Below are 26439 nucleotides of genomic sequence, written 5' to 3'. Positions count from 1 at the left end.
GTCATTGTATTGTTCTTTATTTCCCTAGCCTATTATTCTCATGTTTTGCAGTGCTCTGCAGGTCAAAGGAAGATGCCAAAGAGATTATACGGAAAAAAGGGGGGGAAAAAGACGACTGTGCTCCACGTAGAAGAAACCCGTCCTCATGACTGTTTTTGTTACCACAGCAGTTAGGAATGCATAGTCTATATTTAGTCACAAACATTTCTTAAACAAAAGGAGAATTTAGGACTCCTAAATTGTTATTTTGTAAGATTTAGGTCTAGCAGAATCGCAGCAGGAACATCCCTGCTGCCACGGGCTATCATCCATCTTCCCAGCCCATGGTCAGTAATAGCTTCTTAAGTGGCATCACAGAAATCAGTAGGGTTAAATGAATACAATCCTATATTGATATGAGCATGTCTGATGGTGTCTAACCTTTAGCTTGTGAGCGCCACTTTCACGTTGTTGATCTTAAATTTGGCTCCTTTATTATGATTGCAAGTGTCTGAAATATATGCATGCATGTGTTTGATACCACGCCGGGCAAGCAATCCTATGCCGTCGTGCACGAAGGAGATGGAGGTGCAAGAAGCCGTGACTTCTCTGAAGTCACTGTCCAGCCAGATGTAGTGCACAGCAAGGACCTCAGCCTCTGCTTCCCCTGTTGCTTCTGGGGCATGGGACCTCCCTGCTGGCTCGTGTCAGCATCTTGGGCCATGATAAGGGGCTGGTAGGTGCTAGGGTGGTGGTCTGAGTCCACAAAGCCCATGAAAGAGCAGGAGGGAAGCTAGCTGGAGGTGAGCAGGACCCACTTTCCTTGTATTTACACCCCTGCAGTCAACCTGTTGGCCAAGGTGGCCTTTTGGGTGATGGTCACTCATCCACGGAGAGTCAGGGAAAGGCTTCTAGGGCATACAGGTCATGTTCTGAGAACCTGAAAGGTCTTTTGAGCTGGGGTGGCTGAAGCCTATGAGAGGAAGGCTAAAACTGTAATGGAAAACCACATTTATCCTTCTGAATAAATACAGGCGCTAGCAATATCTTATTTGTTTGTACTGTTCTCACTTCTTGCCATGCCATAGAAAATATGCATCTTGGGGCTTTATTTTCGTATGCACATTTTGTTTACATAACGAGTACATTTTTATCAGCAAGAACCGATGTTAACTGAATTTAACAAAGACAAAGCAGGAGGGAAATGTTCATTCTGTGCATGGTGATATCACAGAAACAATGTGTTTGAAGCCTTGTACTTCAAAAATATGCCTGAGAGGAATGGAAAAATCCAGGCTCATATTGTAAAAATGTGAGTCACAACAGCTATTATCTCTTAAGAAATGGCATTCCAGCTCTTTGATTCAGTCATTGACGATTTCCCTTTTTAAGTTGTGGTGCTTTCTTACCCTTTTAAGAAACATCTGGGCTAACCCTGGCTATTTGTAGAAATGTTTGCAATTCATAGATTAAAAGAAATTAGACATAGAAAGGACCCGTGAAATTATCTTGTCCATTTGCTGAAAGCATATGAAATTGAAAAAGGATTAGGCTAAATATATTTATTAAAATTTGGAACTTTAACTTGTATACAATATGAAGACAAAACATGTCAAGATTTTTCAGTTGTAAGGATGCTGGAAAATGTAATTTTTTGAAGGAAAAGTAAATAGAAGAGTAGCAAGAGCTCTAATGAAGTTTGTGTAGGATTTTCCAGTTGTTCCTAGGCAGCTATCTTTCTGGAATTTGCAGATAAAATTGAAAAGATCTGGTTTTGACCAGTTTGAAGTTGATTCAATTTTCTAATAAGAGAGAGATTTAAGCAAAAATAATTCCCTTTAAAAAAAAAACCACCAAACTTATTTTGATTAGGTTTTTCTGGCTATTTTATCTCCCTCACCATCCCCTATCCTTTTTTTTTTTTCTTTTTTAAAAAATTTTGACCGGTTCTGTTGCCAGAATGGCTTCTTTTGGAAGTCTTTAAGGAAGTCTCAGAAGGATGCTGAATATTCTAGTGAAGATTCAGTTCTTGTGATCAAGCAATGCCCATGAAAACTGCGGCACTTTAAGTAGAATCATTCCACACATTTTCTTATCATCTCAGTAAAGTACTTGGTGTCCCTCATACTATATGGCCATGCCTCCAGTTCGGCTATATGGAGAAGGTGGTGCAGAGGTGGCTACCACCAGTTTTCCAGCAAAGGGAATGTCTGCGTAGGTTGGAGGCAGCCACCCAGCCCGTGCTCCGAAGCACTGGAAGCAGGTGGTGGGTGCGATGCGGATCGTGAGCACCTGCAGATGGTCGGGGGTATTGACTTTGGTTCTCTGTGTGCTTCCACGTCTTCACAAGGCCTGCCACAGGAGTGGGCAGGCAGGTTGACAGCGTAGGCTGTCTTCTGTTGCCATTAGTGCTACGTAAGGACGAAAGCACCTAAGATCAGATGATGGGTTTCTCCAGACTGGTAGCTTAGGAAGAGTGTAAAAGTAGGGCATAAGCAGTCTTTCTTGCATGCACCCAGGTTCTGCAGCTAAGGGATTTTCTCAGTCAGAGACAGCATCTTTGTGTTTAAAACCATTAATGGATCTTTTCCCCTGGGATTTGACTTGTGGCTCTGTGAATCCTTGCCATTTGCAGCCAACAAGTTTCACAGCATAACTCTGCGCCATGTGGAAAGCGGCTCCAGTGGTTGTTTCAAACCTGCTGCTCTGTGATTTCATTTGAAATTTCTCCATTCTTGTATTATGAGAAAAAGCGAACAATCATTCCCCATTCACTGTCTTCACAGCGCTCATGATTATCTATACTTCAACTAACAGCCCACAACGATCTCCTCTCCGGGTTAGAGACTTAGTCTGTGCCCTTCCAGAAGTACTGATCGGCCGCTGATTTTTGTTGTCCCCTTCAGCACTGAGACAGGTTTCGCCGAGAAGAAACAGAAATTGAAATGACAAAAAACCTCTGAGAATTCTCTGGCCACCTGTACTGATGTCATTTATAGAAAGTGAAATTCTATTTGCTTGCACTGGTGCTGAGTCACAAAGCGTTGAGCATAAGAAAACTCAATTTGTGGAAAAGCTTCTAATTTCCTGTTTTTCAGGAGGAAGGGGATAAAATAAATGATGTGGGGGGAGAGGGGAAAGGAGTAAAGAGAATAAATCTAAATAAAGAAGAATGTCAGAATACCCAAACTCCAGGAAGGCTAATTCATTTTAGCTCTGCTTGTTCAAACAAGCAGTAATGTGGAATATAATGTACAAGCTCCAGTAAATCATTCCCGTATGATAGGCTGTGATCAATGACAATTTAATGAATTCATTTTAAAACCAAGTCAGAATAGGAAAAACAGTAGTTATTTGAAAGAATACTTTACTCAAATAAATTGAGTCAATAAATATGCTATTTGTCATGCAGAGTCCAGTTAAAGTCTTGTTTGCTAACAAAAATGCTGTCATCACAGAGCCTAATAGAAGCAGACTATCTGGAACTATCCACTGTAAATAGACAAATACCATCTGAAAGCAGAAAAAAACAATTGCAGCTGAACAAAGAATTCTATCCTGCACAGATCGACAAATGCAATAGGGTAGCCTACCTCAAAATCTACTATTTTGTTTGTCACCAGCTTATATTCTGATTTAGTATGAATGGTCTGGTGGTGGTAAAAAAACAAGGGCTGTGTTCCTTCTGTGAAATGAGTTTTAATTGTTGTATAGTGAGGGTTTCTGTTGCTGGAAAAACATGCCACCAAAGTCACTATTAAATTGCACAATATGGGTTTAGTGAACTTGGATGGATTTGTGCAGGCTACTAGAACAGGGATAAGCTTCATCCCTTTTCAAACAGTAGTTTTACATTAATTTTCACAGCTAACCATGTTGTTTAGTGCAGGTACAAGAAGGCTTTTTGTTCTGCTGAGTTTTTCATGCTTGGCTTTATTCGTGTTAGTTGAAGACGTGGCAATTCTCACTCGTTTTCATTCAGGCAGGCATTGGAAGTGTTAGCAGTGAAGCACCATCAACCCAAGATGGTCAAACCTCACAGGTTTGGGTTAGATGTTCAAACTGGTATTGGATGGAAGGAGCCTGGTGTTCAGATGTGATGAACTGGCAGCAGTGGCTATTTAGCGTCTCAGAAGCTTGGAGTGCTCTCATGAAGGTCGCAGGGCTTTGCCAGGCACATTTGAGTTTCCAACATCCTTCAGATTGTAGGGTGTGGAGGAGAGGAAAATGCTCAAAAGTCTTGACAGATATTTTGAAGATGGTATTTCCTATCCCAAAGAAAAATAAAAATTATGTTGCAGAAGCCTAAGACAGAGATTATGAAGAATTTCTATGTGATTTAAGAATCTGAACTTGACCCTTCACTCTTTAAATTTGGAATAGAACAGCTGGGGCATTTTTAGAGTTTGCATCAAGTGGCCAGAGATCAGCTGATTTAAATCTGCCCTGCAGTTATCTCAGGCACATTGTTCATCCACTCCCAGAGCTGCATTTTCAAAAATGAGTTAGGAATCCAAATCCCTGTGGCTTTCAATGAAACTTAAGCTTGTATGAATCTAAGTTACTCCTCAGTTTGGATTTAGGATTCCAAGTGACTGAAAAACTTAAGAATACTCCACAGTCTATCTATAAAGTCTTTTTAGCTCTGATCACGAGTGATTCCTAATTGAAATTACAGTTTCAGTCATTTCTGTTTTCCTTGATGTTCTACTAACCACATAAAAATAGATGAAGGGTTTCCTGATAATAGATAGCCTACAAGATATTTGGGTTATTTTTTTCATTCTGATGGCTTTGTTCTTCTTGCTTAGCTCCTGTCACTAACCTTTGGTACTTTTTGTTTCAGCTGTTTCCACTACTAGGAGTAAAGACCAGTAAAGACAAAGCAGGATGAAAAGATGGCTGACTTCTTGTTACCACCGGGTACTAACAGCTTCCACCGGTTCACGCCTGAATCCTTGGCTGCTATTGAGAAACGAATCGCGGAGAAGCTTGCAAGGAATGCAAAGCAGGAATACAGAGAGCAGCTGGGCGAAGAAGAGAAACCTCAGCCGCAGTTTGATTTGCAAGCTTGCAAGAAGCTGCCCGAAATCTATGGGACTGTTCCTCCAGAGCTCATTGGGGAGCCATTGGAGGACCTTGACCCTTTCTACAATGATCGTAAGGTGAGCACCAGCCAGCTATCCTGCTTCTTTGCTTTTGCTAAAGCATAAACACTGTCTCTGTTTTGAGGGTCCTGGTTTTTATCTTTCTACAGCCAGCAAAAGTATTTTTTTCCAGTTAAGGATCAGAGTTTTGGCCTGAGCAGGGCTCCCAGAAAACATCTAAGCAGGAGAGCAAAGAGGAATAAAAAGCATAATTAAAACTTGGGTGTTTTCAGATAACTCTGAGTATGAATGTACAGTGTCTGAAAAGAGCAGAGCAGTAGCTGAGATAAATTAAGCTGGAGGGTTTTTTTCTACCCTATCTTGCCTTCTGCATGAGCCTTGACTCTTCACAGGTCTGTTTATCACTGAAGCCCCTTAATGTTAAGGGCTTCTGGGTGACTTGGGTCTTGTGCTAGCACTCTGCATAAGAGCAGGAGGCACCTCCACAACCGTTCCTGGAGAGCAGCGGTTCTTCTCCTGCTGAGGGATAGTTCAACTCCATTTAAGATGACCAAAGTAGACGTGAAGGGAGATGTGAGTAGCATGTGCAATGCTGGCACTTTGCAGAAGGGTAAGCTTCATCCCAAAGAGAGCATCACCTGATGAGGAATCACGTGTAGGCTGGACCAAAGCCACAACAGCGCAAACAGCTTCTGTCAAACGGCTGTGGACAGCAGAGCTGGGCTGGTTGCTTACTACAGTTCATTCCCCTTTCCAAACATTTTGCAACACAGGGGTAAAGTAAGGCTTGGAAGCACAGTGTATTTTCAGGCAGCTTCCACTTCTTTCAGGTACTGATGTTCCTGATTTTGGGCTATGCTGTTTCCTGTAAACAGTGAATTAATATGACCACAATGCTACTTCTATTAAAACCGTGTAGAAACAGGTGCAAGAACTACAGAATAAAAGTTAAATGGATAAAGACAAATAGATTACTTACGTGGAAGGGCCAGAATTAATTTACCTTTTAATTTGCCTGCTATCCCCAGGCACAAGCAGCAGGATATAGATTTGCAATTTTAGTGTCATGAAGGTCTTAGACTCAAGGTGGGTGAGTTGCTTAGAGTTTATCTATTGGGTGTCCTGATCCTGTCTCTGACTGAATATTAGTTCCTCTGTGGATGGTGGGGCATCATTTTAGTCTCCAGGTTATTTTTTATTTTTAAAGGTGATTCCGCTCTCTTCCCAGCCCCGTGATGGAGGTGACGGCACAGGACCCTGTAAGGAGTGAAGGAAGAAAAAATAGTTGGGATATTGCAATAGGACAAGCAACAGCTCTGCTGGGAGGGTCTTGGACAAAACTCTTCACTGAGTGAAAAGGAATCTGGGGGTCTTGGGAGGGAGTGGGGAAGAAGTACGGGATACTGGCAGGAATTTCCCAATGGGACGTGGGCTGGGAAAAGCTGAGCATAAATGCAAATACTGAATGTTCTCATTTTCTGTTTTGTTTTCCAGACATTTATAGTACTGAACAAAGGGAAGACAATCTTTCGATTTAGTGCCACTCCTGTCTTGTATATACTTAGTCCTTTCCATCCAATCAGAAGAGCAGCAATTAAAATTTTGGTACATTCATATCCTTTCTGTTGATTTCCCTTCTTGTGTATTTTATATGGTTTTTAAACACAGATGGATGGAAGTCAGAAACGATTTTATTTCATTAAGCTGTTTTAAATCTTTTGGCTGAATTTGGTTGCACAAGCAGAAACGCATTCGGATTTTTGGTTTGTTTCATTTTATATTGTTACGTGAGCTATGAAAATGACTATGTTCTACCACTGGCATCAGATAATGTGAACTGCACTGGAGAGTCTGGTGAGTTTACTCAGGTTTAAAGGGTGTGAAGGGCCTGGTCATGTTTAGTAAAAAGTCAGTGGAAGAAACTGGGTGTAGTACCTTAGAAACGAAGGAAACCAGGAGGCTGGAGAACACCTGGGGAAGTCTACACTGATGGAGAGCTTTGCCACCGAGCACTTAAGCAACCTCTCCCGTGAGACTCTGTGACACTGTATGCAGACGCAATTTAATTTTGAACTGCCTCAGAACTGAATTGTTTTGCTCTCCTGGAACAGAACATTTAAAAAATTGTTTTGTTGGTTTTTTAATTTGTTTATTGCAAGGTGTTATTCAGCTAGGAGTGAAAGCACAGGCTGGCCTGCTGGACCTTTCAATGGAAGGGAGATGCCTGATTTCCCCTAGCTCTAGTTCTGAAGTCATGCAAGACAGAGAGAGAGGTATATATGCAGCGGTTCGTTTTGGCTTGTTTTTTTCACGTGGCCACAGAAACATTATATTCTGACATAGTCACATCTCTCTGGAAGACCAAACTGACCCGAATGTTCAGCTTTGTATGAACATGACTAAAAACACAACCTTTTTCATGAGTTGCCTGCTTTCTCTGCAGCGCGCCTGGGAGACCTGGCAGTGATAATACAAAGACTCCACATGCTGCTGTGATGATCATGTGATGTTTCAGTGATGGAAATCCCTCATCTGCAATGCCCATGTCCACCAGAGAGAACTAATAAGTACTAAGCAGGTAGCATCTTAGAATCATTGGTTTATTATCAAATTTCAGGGGAAAAAATAGGGAAAGAAACCCGATTCCCAGTGGTTGTCCATGCAGTGAGGAAAAAAAAAAGTGAGAATATAGATATTCTAGCAAGAGGAAAAATGGGAAGCTTCTAGTAACAATAATTCTATGCAAAATGAATATGTGATATCAGCCAAGACATTAGTATGGTTACTAAGAATACACCATAGAATTTTGCAGAGAGATTTGCTTGTGGATTAGGTTATACGTGCAAGCAGTACAGCACATGCTACTGCATACCCAGAGCCCAACAGTGTTTATTAGGTACAGTTGCATCAGCACAGCCTTGCTGAAGTTAATTGAGGTCAATGAATTTGCACGAGTATGGCTAAGAGAAGAATTTGAAAGTTGAGCTTCTTAGAAAAACGCATGTATGTGTGAATATTGGCTCCAGCTTTGGAGGCCTGTTCTGTCTTCTGCTCACTTTCTTCTGCACTGGCTGGTGAACCAAAAGGTCACAGGTATGTGTAATACAAGGCACTACATGCCTTTTGTAGCAGTCACCCAAAAGATAAGTACGCAAGAAATCCTTATCACGTTACTTCGAAGGATAAAAACCACAGAGAAGTGAATATGAAAGATATGTCAGGAACAGAAATATGGTCAGATAAGGAGTGTAAAATTTTGGGAGTGGAAGGTCACAATGCAAATAGCATTTTAGTTCCAGAAAGACCTTGTGTTGATAACGTCAGGAAATCCAACAGCTCAATCTTCGGCAAGCACAGGCAGGAGGCAACAGCTCCAGTCCCAGTGAAACAGCGGTGAAGTTCCTGCGTCAGGCACTGATTTGTCTTCTGTCGATAAAGACCTTTCACATCAACCTGAAACACAGAGGCCAGTTGGCTGAGCAGGCAGTCAATATCCCAGGCAGAAAGGAGCCTGAATCGGCAGGTACTCAAGCAGATAATATCACAGACCTGAATCTGGGAACCAGATCTATTGACTTGCATGAGTGTAATCAAGCAATCTTTATCTTCCCCGGGGCAAAAGCTGAAAAAGAGCATTAACAAACGGTGCCCTGTCACGTAAGTGTCTGAACCAACTTCTTTAGTAGATGCCATATTTCCATTTCCAGTCATTGACTGTACCTTGAAGGCCAACAGTAGAACAGAACAGAGAGGACAGAGTAAAATCGTCCTATAAAGAAGCTGTGGGGTCACACTTTGTGGTTAAGTAGCTGTATATGGAGTTCTTCCTCTGAGACTTCAAGCAGGGTAGATCCAGGGTAGATCCTCATCCAGCCAAGCCTGATCAGTCTAGTCATTCAAAAATATACCCTTCCAAGAGAAAAAAATATCCACAGCCTCCTAGTGATGTGAATAACTTCAATTAACAACATACCCTAAACCTCTTCTAGAAACACCTTCAGAGCCTAGGAGGCCTCATGAAAGATCCATGGCCCAGATGGCTGCCCAAAGCATCTGGTCCATTTCTGTCACAGAGGACATGGGGAGCGTAGGCCTGCATCCCATCTATATCAAATGCAAAACAGAAGTATTGGATGAACTCTTTTGCCTTCTGCATCATTATTAGCTATTATTAACATCTTTAACATTTACTATCTCCACCTATTAATGAGATTAAACCATTGCTAATGTTTCATTGATGTCTTATGCTTAAAAGACTCCTCTTAGTTCTTCTTGCCTGCAAGCCAAGGACCATTCTGTGGTGTCCTTAGTTTCTCCAAGCAGTTTGCTGTCCTGTATAAAATCCATAGCAATTGCTATTCCTAGTTTTTCTAGTATTATAGGTAGTTGCTCTCAGTTTGCCACTGATCCAGAATGGGGTTTTGGCCAAAATGACCTTCCTTGATGCTAGAATTATGGATTCTGGCCCATTTAAAAAAAAAAAAAAAATCTTAAAGAATTTCCAATCTTTCTTCATATTTCCTGCTTGCAACTTTTCTCCCATCTGATTTTACACACTTTCCTCCGTAAGGGAAAATGAGACCTTGTGAAGCACCAATTATATGCGCTATTGATTGGGCCTAACCTTTGCTTGCACATATTATATGTAATTTGGCAATGATCACTTAAAGAGCCTCTAGTATTCAGTCTGCTAATTAACAATTATCCATCATAATGAAGTCTAGAATAGAAGTATGCCGTGTTTGACTCAATATCTTCATGCTAGAAGATAAAATTTATAACTTTCAGAATCAGTTTGCTCAAAGCCTGTTCTATAACTTCAGATTGGAAATAATAGGTTTAATTTATTGCAGAAAGGATCCTGATGAGTCGCTTAGTATATTTGATTTGTGGTCCATAACAGAGTCCAACCCATCCTTGTGGATGTGTTAGCCGTGTCAACTCATGGATCAGTAGGCTTTCAAAAATTGGAATTAATAGCAGTTCTAAGATAGCTAACAGACAATGGTGCTAATACAGATTATCTCAATTTCATCTCCTTTACTTTGTTCTTTCTGAGTAGATCATCATCTATTGCATTAGATTTCAGGAGGGAATACTAATTTTCCTTCTGGAGGAATTTCTGTTTTCTCTTTCTTTTAACAGATCTCTGGCTTTGGTGCATAACCAGCTGAAATGTTTCTTTCTTTTATGTTCTTTGTAGTTTTCAGCTTGGTCATGAAACTCAGTTTGAATTCATAGTGCATTTGCTGTCCCAAAGCTGACCCTTTACATTTTCAACCTGTGTTCTCTGGTATATTCTCTTTGGTGTTTCAATAAGAAGGTGATGACATCTGCCTATAAGTGAGCATCTGGGAAAACTGTTAGATTCAACTTATACCACAAGGAAACAGGGATGTATAAATCAGACCAGTGATCCTAAAATGGGTGGTTATAGAGGAATTTCCTTGCTTGGAATTCAGTTGGAGGATAGTATTTGTTTGGCATGGCCTGAAGATACCACTCTGTTTTACAATTGTTGTTTTCATAGCATTTCATAGCATTTCACTGTATTTGAAAAATTAATCCAGCGTTTTCTAGGCTAGCTGCAGCTTACAACCTAATTGTGTTAACCAGATGGACACAACTTTTAGAAACGTATCTCAGGCTGACTTGAGAAAATGCGACTGGATATCAGATATCCTTCCCAGTCCTTCAGCAAGAGGTGTTGGCCCCAGAAGTGGAAAATGTTTGTGAGATGAACAGTCCCTTTGAGTTCAATTACTGCTTTCTGCAGTGGCGCTGGGGAATACGCAGGTTGGTTACTACCAATTTAACCTCCTAGTTGCTTATGCGGCCCATCGGAAAACGTTCCACTCTGTTCTACAGAGATTTTGGCTTTATGAAAGGACAATTTGTATGCAAACATTTAAGGACATACCTTTGAAATTATATTCTTTGATCGCTATTCTTAAACAAAAAAATATCACCAACAGGATCAGTAAAGGGGAGAAACAAAAAAAAACTTCTTTTTTTTTCCTGAAGAAGGCAAAAGAAATATACATTTGGATACTACTCTTCCTCCTTGAGAAGGGTCCCAACCTATTGACTGAGGTGTAGGCTGTTTTCCTGTGCCTTATCTTCTCTCCACTTAAACTCATTAGTTAAACTTTCTCCAGTAGCATTGGACCTATTATTTATGCAGGAGAATCCCATCATGTTTTCTAATTTTTTTACAGAAAGTGGCATGTGCTTTTAGGAGAGCAGTTGAAAACTATGTGTTCAATTTCAGGAATTCGATTTAGGGTGCTCCTTTTCATATTTATGGCCTCAGTTTAGCAGCTAAGTGCATGGACTATACACTTGGGAGGTTCATTTTAGCCTCCAATTAGGGAAACTGGTGCCTCAGCTGAGGCAGTCAGCTTTGCAGACCAAGACTGTGTATTTGCCAACCGGGTTTGCAGACCAAGCCTGAAAATTAGTGCTCTGAAACTCACATTAGCTTTTGGTGAAACTTTATACTGAAAGCGAGACCTCAAGCCCATTAGAGAGATTAGAAAGACCAGATTTATAACTTGCCCTACTGCCTGAGAAATGTTTCAGGATGCAAAATAAAATGGGAATTTGCAGACACAGGTTTTTCTGTAGATACTTAAATGAGACTAATCCCTCTTTTAATACAAAGTTGTGCACCTATGCACATTGTCACCTGACCAACACAGCTGTAAATTTGGGGTATTGTATTTCCAGAATACTGTAGAGTCAGTACATTTGTTTGCTGTATAAAGTATGTGTAAAAGATGTAGGCAAAGAAAAAAAAAAAGCAGGGAGGATTCCCTCATTTTTTCTATGTTTATATAATGATTTGTTTCCTTATGCACTTGCAAACAAATGTTTATAGTGCTTTTTAAGCATCTTGCAAATTATGAGTGAGCTGTCACATCTTGTGTGAAATGACAAAAATTTATGAAGTCTTATGACATAAGCATTTTTTTCCTTAATTCTCTTATTTACGTTGTTCAGTATGTTTATTATGTGCACTATTTTAACTAATTGTGTGTTCATGGCACAATCAGAGACTCCGTCGTGGAATAAATATGTTGAGTAAGTATCCTTGCTATTTTACAGCTGCCCTGTCCTTATCGCGTCCTTCCTCTTCCATTTGTTACATTCTTCTTTTCGTCTTGTTTGCTGTTGTCTAATTTCTTTCCAGTAATACTGACCATAGTATCTGTCCTGACAAAATATTTTGCCAGGCGTTTGTTGCCTGTGAAAACTCCCTTAGTAAGTCAACTAACAATTTTTAGTCTACCAAGCTCGTCCTTAGTGCTAAATGCACCTGCTGCGCTCTGAATGAAATCACCTATGAGGAGAACTCCATTTGAAAGTGGCCAGCCTTCCACAGTTCCCATGCAAGAGATTCGATGGGAATCGGAAAATACTCCCTGGACATGCTTAGTTCTGTCCTTACACTGAAACTTATTGGAAGCAAAAGTTTCTTCAGGACTGAGCGCATCACGAGAAGTGTTCCCCTGTAATTGTAGGTAGGCATACTTTATGAGCGAGCATAAAATTGTCTGGGAACACTTTTATGAGGATTCCTGTCTTTTTAGCTTGTCAAACCTTCAGAAAAAATAGCAAAGATATCACTTGAAGGTTTTTTTGGTTGTTCTGTTTTTAAAAATTAATTTTAAAAGGAGTAACGGGCTTCAGAAAGCCCATTTCATTTCGTTAAGTTGCTTTAAAATATTGCTGTTAGAAACAGATACCAGATGCACAAGCTAATCAACCTACAGTGCATTAAACAATTATTTTGGCTCATTGAACCAATCGGAACACACTTTTTATTTTTGACTGACATATGATAAACACAGCCATCTGCTGCTCTGTAGCCTGGTGGTTGGTCTACTCAGGGCTGTAAGGAAAGACAGTAAAATGCCCTTATTTTAGGTTTCAGAAAATCATGCAGGGCACATCTTCTAGGCCATAAATTACTAATTATAGATAGCACTGAACCAAATATTTCATCTGATCACAATAACATCCTAATCCCAGGATGTTTCATGTATTTCTGTATAGTGTACTACCCTCAAAGATGTCTGTGACTTTCCTTTTCCCCTGACGTTGTCCTTTTCTTATTGAAAACTGTCACACACTACCATAGCCATGATGTGTTCAGCTGAAACATGGACATCTCATCCATGTGAGTCAAACTTTGGTCAGTGGGTCTACAGCTGGGAATTTGAACATTCTGGAGGAAAATATCAAAGTGCGTGTCGTGTCTTCCGTAGGCAAGAAAATGTGGATGATGTTATCAGTGCATCAAGCAGGGCATGCACGAAACTTAGAGCAGAAATGCAAATGGCTTCATGCAGCATGGAGTAAATCCTTTCCCTTCCGTGTTTCCTCTTCTCCTGCATCCCCTCATACCTCTCAGCCTTTCCTCCCCAAATGCATAGAATGAAATCAAAGGCAAGTACTTTTGAGGAGCAAAATAACCCGATGAACTTTAATTCAAATTGATTAATACTGGATTTGGAAAAGATACATTTAATCTATTTTGTTCTGCTGTTCCAGAGACTCATAGGGGATACAAGGGTAACCTTGTGCAAATATTTGTCCTAGATCTTCCTTTAAAACACTTTCCTTACCATTTTGAAAAAAAAAGAAATCAATTCAACTTACCCCCACGAAAAATTTTTAAAAGATCCTGACTTCTGTTGTTAAAGAAGCTGTTCAGTTGCTGGAGGACTTTGCCCCATCCATTTAGAATTAGATGGTGATTATACAATCAATTAAACCATCTGACATGCTGAATAAATACAAGTGCTTTATCATTTTAATGAGCTTATGTACCGTTAAGTATTTTTTTTTTAGTTCTTTGCATGTGTTTTCTGCATGTATTGCTGAATACACATGCTTAAAGAGACTGTCACGTGGATGACCTATATTTGAAATACCAGAGCAAAACTAAATAGGAGCCATGAAAAGTCAGATACAAGATAATGCTTAAGTGTATGGTCAAAGAGGAGATACGAGAAACATTTTACACCCACTGTTGCACAAACACAGCCTTGCTAATCTCCATTTTAAGATGAAGCATACTGAGGTTTTATGAGATGTGTAACTAGCTCTACTGTGTGACATGATGCAGGAGGGTGTGAGATTTGCCACTACCTGTATGTGTGCCCGGTTGCAGATCAGCGGAATACAGCTAAGAGAAAACACTTCCTTTTTATGCATAATGAAGTTCTTCCTTATATTACCACCTTCAATTGCTTACACCTTTTTTTTTTACCAAACAGGAATCCCAACTGTTACAATTTTTTGTATGTGATGGCACCATTATAGCTACTGATATTTAGGGACTGAACAGAAAACCCAATTAGTGTTTCCAGTGAAAGCCCCTAACATCATGACTTGTGGGATTTGTGTTTTGTGGGATTTTAGGTGTTTGCTTGGTTTTTTTTAATAGGCTTTGGTATCAGCTGCATCTTCATTTGGAGAAAAGGGGTAGGGAATGCCAGTGGTAGATACTAAACATTTATTATTTTTATTAAGATATGGCCTAGAATACCTAGTCCCATTGGGCTAGATGTCTAGGGTAGAAACATTAAAAAAGAGGTATTGTATGCCCTGAAGTATGTCTCTGATGGTAGGTAGAGCCCTGGGTGAATACAGATCTGAATGTTATAAGTCAGATGCATTACTGTCCTCCACAGAGAATTTGTTAAATTTTATTACAAGCATCATCTTTATTACAAGAAGTAAGATGTATGTTCTATCCAAGATCATCACAGTCAAGAGGCTGTTGGTAATAAACAACTTCTCTTACTAAGGGAAAAAACCACCCTCGTGTCTCTCTTACTGTCAAGGAGGTCAAAATTACTACATATGGTATTCGGGTGGGAGTTGTTTTCCTCTTTTTCAGTGAGGGCATTCTGTTGTTTAATTCTGAGGGCTGGTGTGATTTACCTCGGATAGTGAAACACAAGGGAAGTTGCAGGAAGAATACCCTTTTTAGCTAATAAAACCAGGTGGTGACATTTTTTAACCTGCTGTCCTTCAAAACGGCCTGGGCAGGAAGAGGTGAGAGGTATGAATGGAACAACCACCCTCCTTCAAATCAGAGAAACAAGAAGGAATGTGCCATAATCCATTCCTCTTTCGCTGGCGATTGCAGGCAGAGCTTCAAAAGTCCCACAGCACAGCTTAGTAGCGTAGTATTCATGCTTGACTTAATGAGTGAGGATTCATCAAGGTACACCCTGTGGTGAAAATTATCTTCATCTGTGGCTGTCATGAGCGCTTTCCCATTTCTTACATGCTCCTTGGTCCACACATGAAGCTGCTCGTGCACAGCCCAGTGCTGCAGCCATGCCTCACATGAGCAACCCCGAGGAGATGGGCAGGAGGGTCTTGTGTGAGTGGGATTGGGTTGAGTGTGCCTCTGCCATTCCTGCCATCTACTGCTTGCTAATGCTCTTGCTTATCTTGGCCACTTTATTCCCCAGGTACACTTTCACTGGCATTTACACTTTTGAGTCATTGATAAAAATATTGGCGAGAGGATTTTGCATGACAGAATTCACCTTCCTTCGAGATCCATGGAACTGGCTGGATTTCAGTGTTATTGTTATGGCGTAAGTAGCACTCCTTTATATATTTCAAGACAGCAATATGCAATAGAACTTTTTAAAAAACTCTAGGGCTGTTCTCTTTTTTTCACTCAAATTGTACTGAAAATGAGAAAATGCTGAAGTATATTAGGATGGAGTTTGTTTTCCTGAGTGGTTTCAGAGGAAGAAGTCAGAGGAATTCTCGATTCTGTTCTCTCAATTCACTAGACTATTTTGGAGAAATTATTTACTCTTTCTGTGCTCCACGGAGGGAGCTGTTTGTAAAATATCTGTAATAATACCTGCCTCCCTAATATAGTTTTGGGAAGCTTGAGACCCCTGAATAGAAAGTGTTATAAGTGTGACTGAATCCTCACGTATTTGAATCCCTATTTATAATCTATCCATCCATAACACCACCAAAGCTGTTTTCGCGTTCTTCACTTCACAAACCCTCTTCATTCTAGAAGTAATTACTATTCAACTACTATAGGGAATTAATTTAAAGGCCTCTGAAACTTTTTATATATCTTGGGAATAGAAATTTGGCCCCCAACACAGTATTCCCCTTCAGCTGTATACTTCTACCTAGATTATTAGAGTTCACCCAGGACGTGGGGTTCTGGCGCTTTGAAGGAGCTGATGGATTTGTGGCATCTAGACAGCTAAAAATACGCGGGGGCAGGGGAGCAGTCAGCCAGAGCTCGCAGCGGACGCGGGGCCAGCCCAAGCGCTGGCCAAAGGCAGATGTCTGACGCTGTCGGTATCTCCAGCTGAGTTAGAAATCCAGATTTTCTTCACAGCCAAAGAGAGAAAAGCACGTGAAGAGAGCATGTCATCTTGAAGTGGCAGCTAGTAGAGATGCCCTGAAAGGCCCCATTTCCTAATCGTAGAAGGTTTTCATCCGATCTTCCTGTATTTTCTGCTTGATGATACCTATATTATGTTCTGGTTTTAGTTTCGTTCCAGCTGCATTCTTTAAACCTCATAACTCACAGCCTTAGGTGAGATGCAAGCTTGCTAGCGCTGACATTTGAGCTGAACTCCTGGGCCCGTGACATTTGAATGGAACCAAAATTGGTAAATAATGTTCAACCAAACTTAGTTCAAACACCAGTGAGGGCCACTGAATTTGGTAGCAAAACTCTGGTAGGCTGCAGGGATCAGGACCAATATTCTTAGCAGCATTTAGCAGAGGAACAGCATGAAGATGTGTAAAACTTATGTGGACTTCATCGGGAAGACTCCCATTTATTTCAGCAGGCTTTGGATCAAAGGCAGCCCTGGGCCAGATCCTGGTATCTGTTACTACATTCCCATGGATTTGGCTGAACTGACATCTGGCCATTCTGATAAGCTTTTAAAAAAAAAATGCAACGCAGCTGGGGAGGAGCTTTTGGAGGTCAGCACACATTAGGTATTTTTCTCAGCTAAACTTTTGCTCAAGCAGTGCTAAGTGCAATTGTCCTGCATCATTTAGAGGCAGGACAGAACAACACAAAGTGTCACCAGCCTGCTGTCCTGTCCATCAGACAGCTGGTAAAAGCAGGGTACGATAGTTCATCTGTTTGTGAGTTGGGATGTGAGTTCATTTGCAGGTCTCTGAATTCAGCACAACATGGAGATCTTCTGTGCGTGGACTCCCTCTATTCTACAAGGAAGGAGGGTTTTGACACTGAGACAGAAAGGAGCAGAGAAAAGGACAAGCTGAGCCACAGCCTTGGCAATGCGTCTGCTCCACCTCATCTTCTCAGCTCGAGCAGAGGTTGGGGCATCACCCCCGGCTCTGCAGAACTCCTCTGGGAGCGTCTCATTTACTGTCACAGAAATTCAGGTCTGAACAGTCAGTGTGGGACAAGGTCTGGATATCCCTTAAATACTGTCCACATTATCTCTGGTGTTTGGTGCTTAGGAAGCTGGAAAGATGTGAAGGTTTGCGCAGACCTTGAGGTGGACAGTTGCTCAGAGGTGATTCACTCCCTGCGGCGAGGAACCAGGGTTTGGTTCCGGAGGTTGTGGGCTTATACCTCTTTTTGCTTTTCTGCTTCTTCTAGGCTTGAACGGCCACTCAGTGCTCCAGTCCAAGGGTTCATGAAAACTTCCTTAAAACTTCCTTAATGAGAGGCTTGGGTGTCTGTGCTTTCTTTCCTAGCTACATTTCAATTTTCTTTCCAAATGATATTTCATCTCTTAGTTAGAAGGTCCTTAAAACAGGGGAGCCTGCAACTGCGAAAAATCAAGTTTCTCAACTTCACATTATAGCAATGGCTGTGTTCTTCAGAACCGGCATCCATCCCTATTGTTTCTTACTTTAAGGCATATTATAGTAACATTTTTAGAATAGAAAAAAAAGACTTGGTATTCTGGAATAGAAAAGAAATAGAAAAGTATTTCCTTGAGCCCCTAGGCAGCAGCGAGAGAGTTAAAAGTGACTGCAATATGATCTTCATATGTACAATGAACCTTCCTTCCCAAGTATGCAAGCAGCAGGCACTACAGGGTGTTGGTTAATAGACTCTATTCTGATATGATTTTTCCTTCATATAAATACAATTTGAAGTAATTTGAAGTAAGACTGATTATACAGGTAACTCTGGTGTTGTCTTTGCTTGTAGCTAGTGTGATGCTAGAGGTATTCCTGTATCTGGAAACAAAGATGGCATGAGGGTTCAAAATGGGAAAGCCTGATGGGGGCCATGAGATCTAGATGGACCGAGGGTTTTGAGCTAACAGAAAATCTGATTCTTTCAGTGGTGCGTGTTGTAGTGGAATGACCATCACTTGCTTTACAGTTATTGCAAAATAACTGCTTACCTCCTCTTTTGGGCAGAGACAGCACAGATCGGGTCACAGAGAGTAGTTTTAAATAGCACACTAGAGTGTAAGAGGTGCCACAGGTCTTCAGGGCTCTTCTCCCACCCTGTGCTAACAGACTCAGCCATGGCTTGTGACCCTCTGTGGGGCCATGGATGGGTTCAGGGGAAGTGATGAAGCTGCCCCTGTTTAATCACTCTTTCCCAGCCAAGCAAGTACTTTCCAGAAGAGGCGAGGGAGAGGCAGCTGTAACTCTGGGTTGGAAAGTGCCCTGCCAAACGCTTAAAGACAATACGCAATTCCCTGGCTAACAGGAAAATTCGGGATAGGAATTCCAATTGTTTCTTGCTCCCTGATACAGACGAACTGGTCTGCTGCAATTTCATCCAAGAAATGGCCGAAATAACTGTTAATTAACTACTGTGAACAAGCAGCAGCAGTATTTGCCTCATATGCTTGTTCACATATTAATGATGTGTTTTTACAAATCTGTGGTCAGCAAAACCATATTCCCGTGCTATTGCTTCTCCCCAAATTATTTTTTTCCACCCTTGCATGCTGCAGAACAGTTTGGGAGAGAAGCACTGGGTCTTTGCCCAGACTCCCCTATGAGATTATGAAGAGGAGAAGCAATATTGCTCTTCCAGGTTATAATCTGGATTAGTAGATATGGAGAGGATGCTTTGTCCTCCCCAGAGGCCTTTGCACAAAGCCCACTTAAGCAGGCTTTGTAAAATAACCAGGTGAGTTTTTTCCTTAACATGTAAAAACAATCGCCTCAAAGAAGTAGAATATGTAGATGAAATTTAATAGAAATTTAATAGTTAAATTAAAGGGTTCAAAAGCTGTTTTGGTCAGAAGATCCAGTGGTGACTATGCTTTTACTGTATACTGACTTGGAGGAAATAATTTTGTACAACACTGATAAAACCAAACTCATTCCATAACTGACCCTCCTGGGATCATTTTGCTCGGATGTGGCATGGGTCTCCATAATAACCAAGATAGGCACAGCAGTGAAGAGCTGGGATTGGTATTTTAATCATAAATAGTTTTTAGTAGGATTGCAATTACATTCATTCAAAATCCATCTTCCTGCAGCCAAAGGGCATGGATTTGATGTACAAAACAAAATAAAATTTTAAGCATCTCTTGAAACCAACATCTGCTTTACCACAGAGTACAGCATCTTAGAATAAATAACCCAGTAGAAACATTTGCACTGATATTTTCCCATGTTGTCGTATATGTAGTTTGCAGAAGCTATTATGTGAAAATTATTTGAGTATTTGAAGCTTTTATTTTTTTTAAGAGCAGCAAAAGAACTCTTAATGTTTCCTATAACGTAAAGAATTTTTTGTTAAACTACATGATGGAAAAATCTTTAAAGTATTTTTTGTTGAACAGCACGGTAACAAAGTTCACCCAGTAGTTTTAAAGAATTGATGCCTATTAAATAAGTTTAATAGTTCAAGAAACATTTGAAATAATGTGTACTATGAAAAACCCGGGACAAATGGCATCAAAGAACAGCCTGAAAAGTGGATGCACCTCTCATTCGGCTGCATTTGCTCCCGCTATATATGAATGCATTCTTCATTCAGACAAGTCTCATACTCTATTGTATAATTCCAAATAACTGTGACTTAATTCTACAGGTATGTAGGAGAATTTGTGAATGTAGGCAGTGTTTCACCTCTTCGGACTTTCAGGGTATTGAGAGCTTTAAAAACTATTTCAGTAATCCCAGGTAAGAAGCCCTGATCCTTGCGTTTTGGCTCTCAGCTACAAGTGATTCTTTCTCTGTCTCTCTTTGTCCCTTTGACTGTTGTTTTTTTTGCTGGTGTTTTGTCATTGTCTGTGTGTGACTTTCCCTTGTTACAGATACATAACTGAATTTGTGGACCTGGGCAATGTCTCAGCCTTACGAACGTTCAGAGTACTGCGGGCGCTGAAAACAATCTCAGTCATTTCAGGTGAAAATCAGGTTAAACACTCCGGCTGCAGTTAAAGCCTACATGCCATTTCCAGTAGCAAACACAGTAATTACAAATGACTTAACCATAGATACTGATTGGGAAATGGAGGAATGTAGGGAATGTGACCTGTCAATAGAATACATTTTTCTTACGTTTTCCAATACTGTTTTTGTGGGCAGAAGGAATTAGAGTGCTTCCAAAATTACAGACCTCATTAAAACGAGCGCTGCTGTGAGAACGGCGGAATGCAGTGGCTCGTGAATCACATACATAAAGTACTCATTCATGAACCATATGAAAGTGGCAATGAAACTCCTTTAAAGTCTTTGGATATTGATTTTTAAAAATGGAAGGTTAATGACCTCAAAATGAGGATTCGTGTTTAAGAGCCCATCGATAGAGGAATCTAAATCTGTGCTATGAGCTGAGGTTCCAAGACTGCAGGCATAGATAGCCTAATTGGTCATGGTGCTTATCCATTTGCATGTGATAGAAACGCTATTTAAATTTCGGACCCTGAAGAGATCTGAAAACGTTTCATCATTGATTTCGGTGGATTCAGCATTTCAGCAACACGCATCTTCTCACATTTTAAAGGATATGATTTGTCCCTCTCCAAAAAGAAAATCAGTGTTTTACTACAGATATTGTAGCGAAGGAAGCTCTTTTTCCGTAGCTTTTTATCTAATCTATTACTATTTCTTAAAAAAAAAAAAAAATTACTATTAAGTAATTTATGCAGGGATAAGTCCACTCTCAGTGGACTAACCATATGACAATACTTTCTTGCCAAGCATTATCTATGGACAGGTCTCATTCAGCCTCAGTGTTTAACATCTCCAACCTGCATGACAAGGTAGAGAAGATAGCAAAAACCATGCATGGTAGATCCTATCGGTGATAATCCTGAACAGATGTTGGCAATTACATGTCAAAAATATTCAAAACATCGAGAGAACTGCTCAGATTCTCACGTACAGCTCTTTAAGGTTAGAAAGCATTTTCCATCCATCATATTATGCACATCTACACTATAGTATAAATCTAAACAAATTCCATGGTGTAAACTTTTAGGGACAGCACTCACACGGAATATAAGGTAGAAATGGGAATTCTGGAATTGAGATGTTAAGAAAACATATATATGGGTCTAGGGCTTACTTCTTCATTCCAACATTAAAGTAATGAAAATCAGTGAAATTATTGAAAGAGCAAGGTACTTTTCTTTGAAATCATATGTCAAAATACAGCTTTTAAAGAATACTTTAAGATTATTAGTTCTGGTGTTCCTTGAAATCAGTTCCTGTCTTAATTTTTGTCTTTAAGTTTAAAAAGAGTAATCAGTTAGCAGAGAGGTTTTGTTATGTTTTCTCTAATTGGATTTACACTGAGAAAGGACTTTTTTGTCTTGGGAAACAGAAAGTTGAGCACAGTTTTACAGATCACGTGGGATAGTAGTGGCTAATCAGAAAGAAAACTGGAGTTTCCTAGCTTTCTTTGCTCGCGATTTGAAGCCTAACTTGGAGGGACAGCCATCTCCAGGGGACACCTTCCGCTTTCCATCTTGTCTCCAGCTTGAGCCTCTTCAGAACAGAGCCTGTCAATTTTGCTGACTTATATATATAGCAATTTTCTGCTGTTCTTTATCAGAGTTGGAGCAGAAGCTTGTTTCACCTCAAATGATAGATTTTGGCTGTTTTTTTGGTGGGGAAAAAAAGGAGTATTGAGATTCAGAAAAACTTTATTTAAAAATACACCAAAGCCCTTCAGTGATATTAAAACCAGAGTTGTTCCATTTGTTGGTTAATAGAAAAAAAAAAAAATGATGAGGAGTATTATTTATTAGAGTAATACATAATAACTCACATTCTCTTTTTTTTTCTTTCTGACTGACTATTTGATTAGTTTTTTGATAACTGCATTTTTAGGTACAAGTAACTAAATCATTTGCTGACATAACTGCATGATGATATGCTAATAGAATATCTGGTCTTAGATTTTATTGTCAAGATTACCTGTGCCCTGAGTATGTTTAAATTACAGATGTGGAGAGCTACAAATTGCCAAGGAACACCTAGCTGCCTATAAAACACAGCTAAGGTGTTTTGGTTTTTTTTAATGTTAACAGATAATTTCAGAGGAGTCGGTTCATTTTTCAGTTAGACACATACATTTTAAAATAAATATTGGGCATGATGCTGTGGTTTATTTGGAGATCAGTCTGAGTTTTTAATGATAACATAGGCTTATGCTGAGATGAAATATTTTTCCACAATAGGCTTAAAAATGAAAAGATGATGGACGCTAATATCTTCCATGAGATTTTTGGGTTCAACAGCTAGAGGGAGAAGGAGGTTGTTATTTTTGCTTCCTCTTTTACATCTTAGGTGAAAAACGCTGAGATGTATTCTCCTTTGCAAATATCTAAGCTTTTCCTCAATAAAATTGATCACACTTTTCCATCAGGCAGTTATGTTTGCACAAACATACTTGGACTCAGCATGCTCAGTGAAATTGTTTACCGAAAGTAACGGGCCAAGTCCTCTGTGGTGTAAGGCTTCTGTCCAGCAAAGCACTTAGAGGCTGGTTTTCAAAGGCATTCTGCTTCACTTGAAATCAATGAGTTTCACTATTGACTCCAGAGGGAGTCAGTAAAGCTAACAATTAGTGCTTTTAAAAATCTCACCTACCTTTAATGCCTCGCTTTAAGTGCACACGCAGGCACAGGGACGTTTAGGGGACGCAGACTCACAGGACTCAAAAAGATCTCCCAAACTCTCCGAGTCCATTCCCCTGGCCTAAGGCTGCATTTAGCATAGCGCAGACCTGGCGTGATATCTATTACCTGACTTGTTCTAACGGTCCTTCAGAGGTGGAGGCCTCATGGTCTTCCTGAGAAGTCTGTTCCAGTACCTCATTACTTTTGCCGTTAGAAGATTTGCCCTGGCAGGACGGGTTCAGATCGAGATTCGGCAACCCAAACGTTAGCATCTACCAGCAAACCATGGGCTTCCCGCTCACTGGAGATCTTGGGCTCCGTTTGGTTGCCGTTGTGCCAGCATCTCCTGCTCTCCAGGGCCATGGATCACTTGCAGGTTCTATCTTGGAATCCAGACCCCCACCCAGCCTCTCTCTCTCTAGGTGCATTCTCAGCTCATTATTTTTTACCTACACAGCCACGGTCACGGTCAGTGCCTTACCCTCTGTGGCAGCCCTTAACGTTCTGGAGGACCTTCATGGATCCCGTCAATTTTCCCTTTTCTGCACTAAACACACCCACTTCTTTCTGTTTTCCAGTTGCCCATGATATGGGGAGAAAACAAGCTTTGTACAGTAGCTGGATATCTGTTTATCCAGACTCATTGAAAGAAAAAAGTTTTTAATTTCTTCATATATCCTTATGTTCAGGTTTTTAGAAATAGGTAACATTTTCTCTATGGGAGCATAAAACCTTTAATATTCAGTGATTTTATTTATTAATTAGCATCTTGCACATTGCCATGGCAACTGGATTCGTTCGTTTTTCAATCTAGATAGTGGTCAGCAGCAGAACAACTCACTAAAGCCTCTCATTTGTCTCCCATTACCAGCAATTCCAAGCCCCAGTGTTCTTGATAGGAACCCTTCCCATGACAATAGAGGATTTCAAATCATAGTTTATCTGCATGGAAATCACCAACGTTGTTTGATAACTACTAATGAGGTAATGTAAAGCCCTGAGGTACACCCTCCTATGCCTTCCTGTCAAAAGCCTGCAAAATGCAGGCCATCATCATCTTCATCACCAGGATTTTGTGAAGTGCCTGTATCCAGAGAAGCTCCACTGCTCTTTCTGGAACAGGCGTGTACATCACGAACATGTCACATAAAATGACAGGATACCGGCGAAAGGTGACCTCGTAGAAAATTGGGCCAAGGCACTTTGGGGCCTGATCCAGCTCCCGTTTAAGTTAGTGTGAGTCTAAAGGCTATAAATAGTGCTGTGAATGTTATCCAGTACTTAACTGATAGCCAGAACAGAGCTTGGAGCACAAGAATTAAGGCTGTGTGGAGGAGACTGACCCCCGTTCACTGCTTCAATCTCACTGAAGTCCTCCTGCAGAGAGATGAATGTCATCCTTCTGGTGGGTAAATCACTGAACTCAAGAAGTAACTAGCCCAGAGGTGAGAAATACATGACATATTTGCGTTTTCCTTGGAGACTGGCCTGACAGTCACATTTCCACGCAAAGATGGTCTACAGGAATGCTGACAACCATTCAAGTTTGCCAACATGCCATTAAACTTTTTACTCCCTCCCGTGTCAGTGGCTAATGGCAAAATACATTCATCAAGAGTGAACTCTCCTCTCCCTACATGCACATGACTCATGCAGACATTTACAGGACACATGCGTATCCTCAGGAGAAGGAGTAGGCTAGGTGTGGACAATCACGGTGCAAGTCACAGTCTCTTTTTTTTGTTTTTGCTTTTTCTCCCCGCTTGTTTCCAGACTGTGCATGAAAGTGTCTGATGTTCTGTAGGTGATTGCCAACATCTGGTATGGATGTCATACTGAATTATGCTAATACTTTCTCACATCTCGTAGGAGGAATGGATGGTGGTGTGGGATCTTGCCATTTTTCATTGTTTGGTGTTGCTTGCATTTTCTATGGTTTCTGATTTGCATTTGAAAACTGATTATTTGATTAACCTCTGAATGTGTTCATTTCTACCTGTATTAACAGGAATGTTTGGGCCAAATCCTTCTTGCTTTCTGCAGATGTCAGGCTGCCTGTACAGCCCTCATTCCACTGACTTTGGATGCTGTGGTGTTGTTCATGTCGTGCAAGCAGGATTTGGCCCAGAAGTGTGGAAATAATTCAGTGATTCAGGAAAACACTGTGTCGATTACTCCATAGGGAGTAACCTATAGACCCATTGTCATTAACGGGTGTAGACGTTACTCAGCTTTGGATCAGATCCTCAGTTTTTTCTGCATGCTGCCTGGTTTGATGTTTGACTTGCAAGAATTAAGTAAATGCCTTTAATGCACCATAAATAGTATCTTCTATTGAGCTATATTGCAGTGCTCTCATTGGCACTATTTCAAAGGAGGATTATTTATCTAGAAGATTTAACAGTGCTCTAAATTTGAATACATCTAGCATTGCTTTTACAAAACATGGGATTGATTCAGAGAAATGCAGAGCACCTGCAAGAGGTTCTGGGTGTCCTTATTTCCCCTCAGCCCTTCCATTTATGAGGCACAGAAAGTTTAAATGAATAGTGATTTAGACAGGTTGTTTAGCAGTGACTTGTGCCAAGCAACTTGACGGATGCTATTTAACTTTCTGGGCAAATTTTGTTTTTAAAGGGTAAGAAAAAAAACCAGTTAGACTGTAAGTATACCACTCCTCAAATGGTTTTCCTGGAAAGTTTTAACAAAGGTCTAGGAGGCAGAGTACAAGTTATTTTTAAATGGTCTTTAATTACAGCAATTGTATAATTAATTATTATTCTCTTCTTAAACTGTTCAGAAGCCTGTATGTTATTAAAAAAAAAAAAAAGAAAAAGAAAAGTAAACCAGAAAGCCCTCTCATAAAGAAATTATTTGATACCTGCAAGGAATGAACTTATAAAACTTAATAGTATAGGATTACTATTCTATTTAAAACCCCAGTAAGTAAACTGAGAAAAACATGTTTCATGAAATGACCTTGAAATTAACAATACTGGGGCCTGGTTTTTGAAAACAGATAGCCGTTATTGGTGGTTAGGATTTTGTAGGGCTTGTTTCCTAGTAGTATCCCTATTCACGTTAGGACTCCCATTGTCCTTGCCCATGTGAGTAAGATTAATTAGTGTACTTAGATGATACAAATGCAGGTTTCAAGCTTGCATCTGTATTACAAACAAATAAATGTGCTCAGGGATTCCACAGAGGGTACTGAATTAAAAGAATATGTGGTTTGGCTTTTT

At 40.3% G+C, this 26439-nt stretch overlaps 1 protein-coding gene across 3 annotated transcripts in view; it reads left to right on the top strand.

Annotated features, from left to right (window-relative positions):
• Positions 1 to 4825: 4825 nt before the first annotated feature.
• The window catches only part of SCN5A (sodium voltage-gated channel alpha subunit 5), a 173758-nt gene continuing 152144 nt past the window's right edge, over positions 4826 to 26439 (top strand). For all 3 annotated transcript variants that reach the window (XM_075144250.1, XM_075144249.1, XM_075144251.1), the window contains exons 1-5: positions 4826 to 5144; positions 6582 to 6700; positions 12081 to 12170; positions 15581 to 15709; positions 20384 to 20475. In XM_075144250.1, coding sequence (XP_075000351.1) covers positions 4878 to 5144; positions 6582 to 6700; positions 12081 to 12170; positions 15581 to 15709; positions 20384 to 20475 — 697 coding nt within the window. In that variant the 5' untranslated portion in view covers positions 4826 to 4877. The remainder of the gene's footprint in view (positions 5145 to 6581; positions 6701 to 12080; positions 12171 to 15580; positions 15710 to 20383; positions 20476 to 26439) is intronic.

The sequence above is a fragment of the Calonectris borealis genome, chromosome 2 (assembly GCF_964195595.1).
Source record: "Calonectris borealis chromosome 2, bCalBor7.hap1.2, whole genome shotgun sequence".
In the NCBI taxonomy this organism is placed as follows: domain Eukaryota; kingdom Metazoa; phylum Chordata; class Aves; order Procellariiformes; family Procellariidae; genus Calonectris; species Calonectris borealis.
The sequence above is the reverse complement of the archived record's forward strand: the minus strand, read 5'-3'. Positions and strand labels throughout refer to the sequence as shown.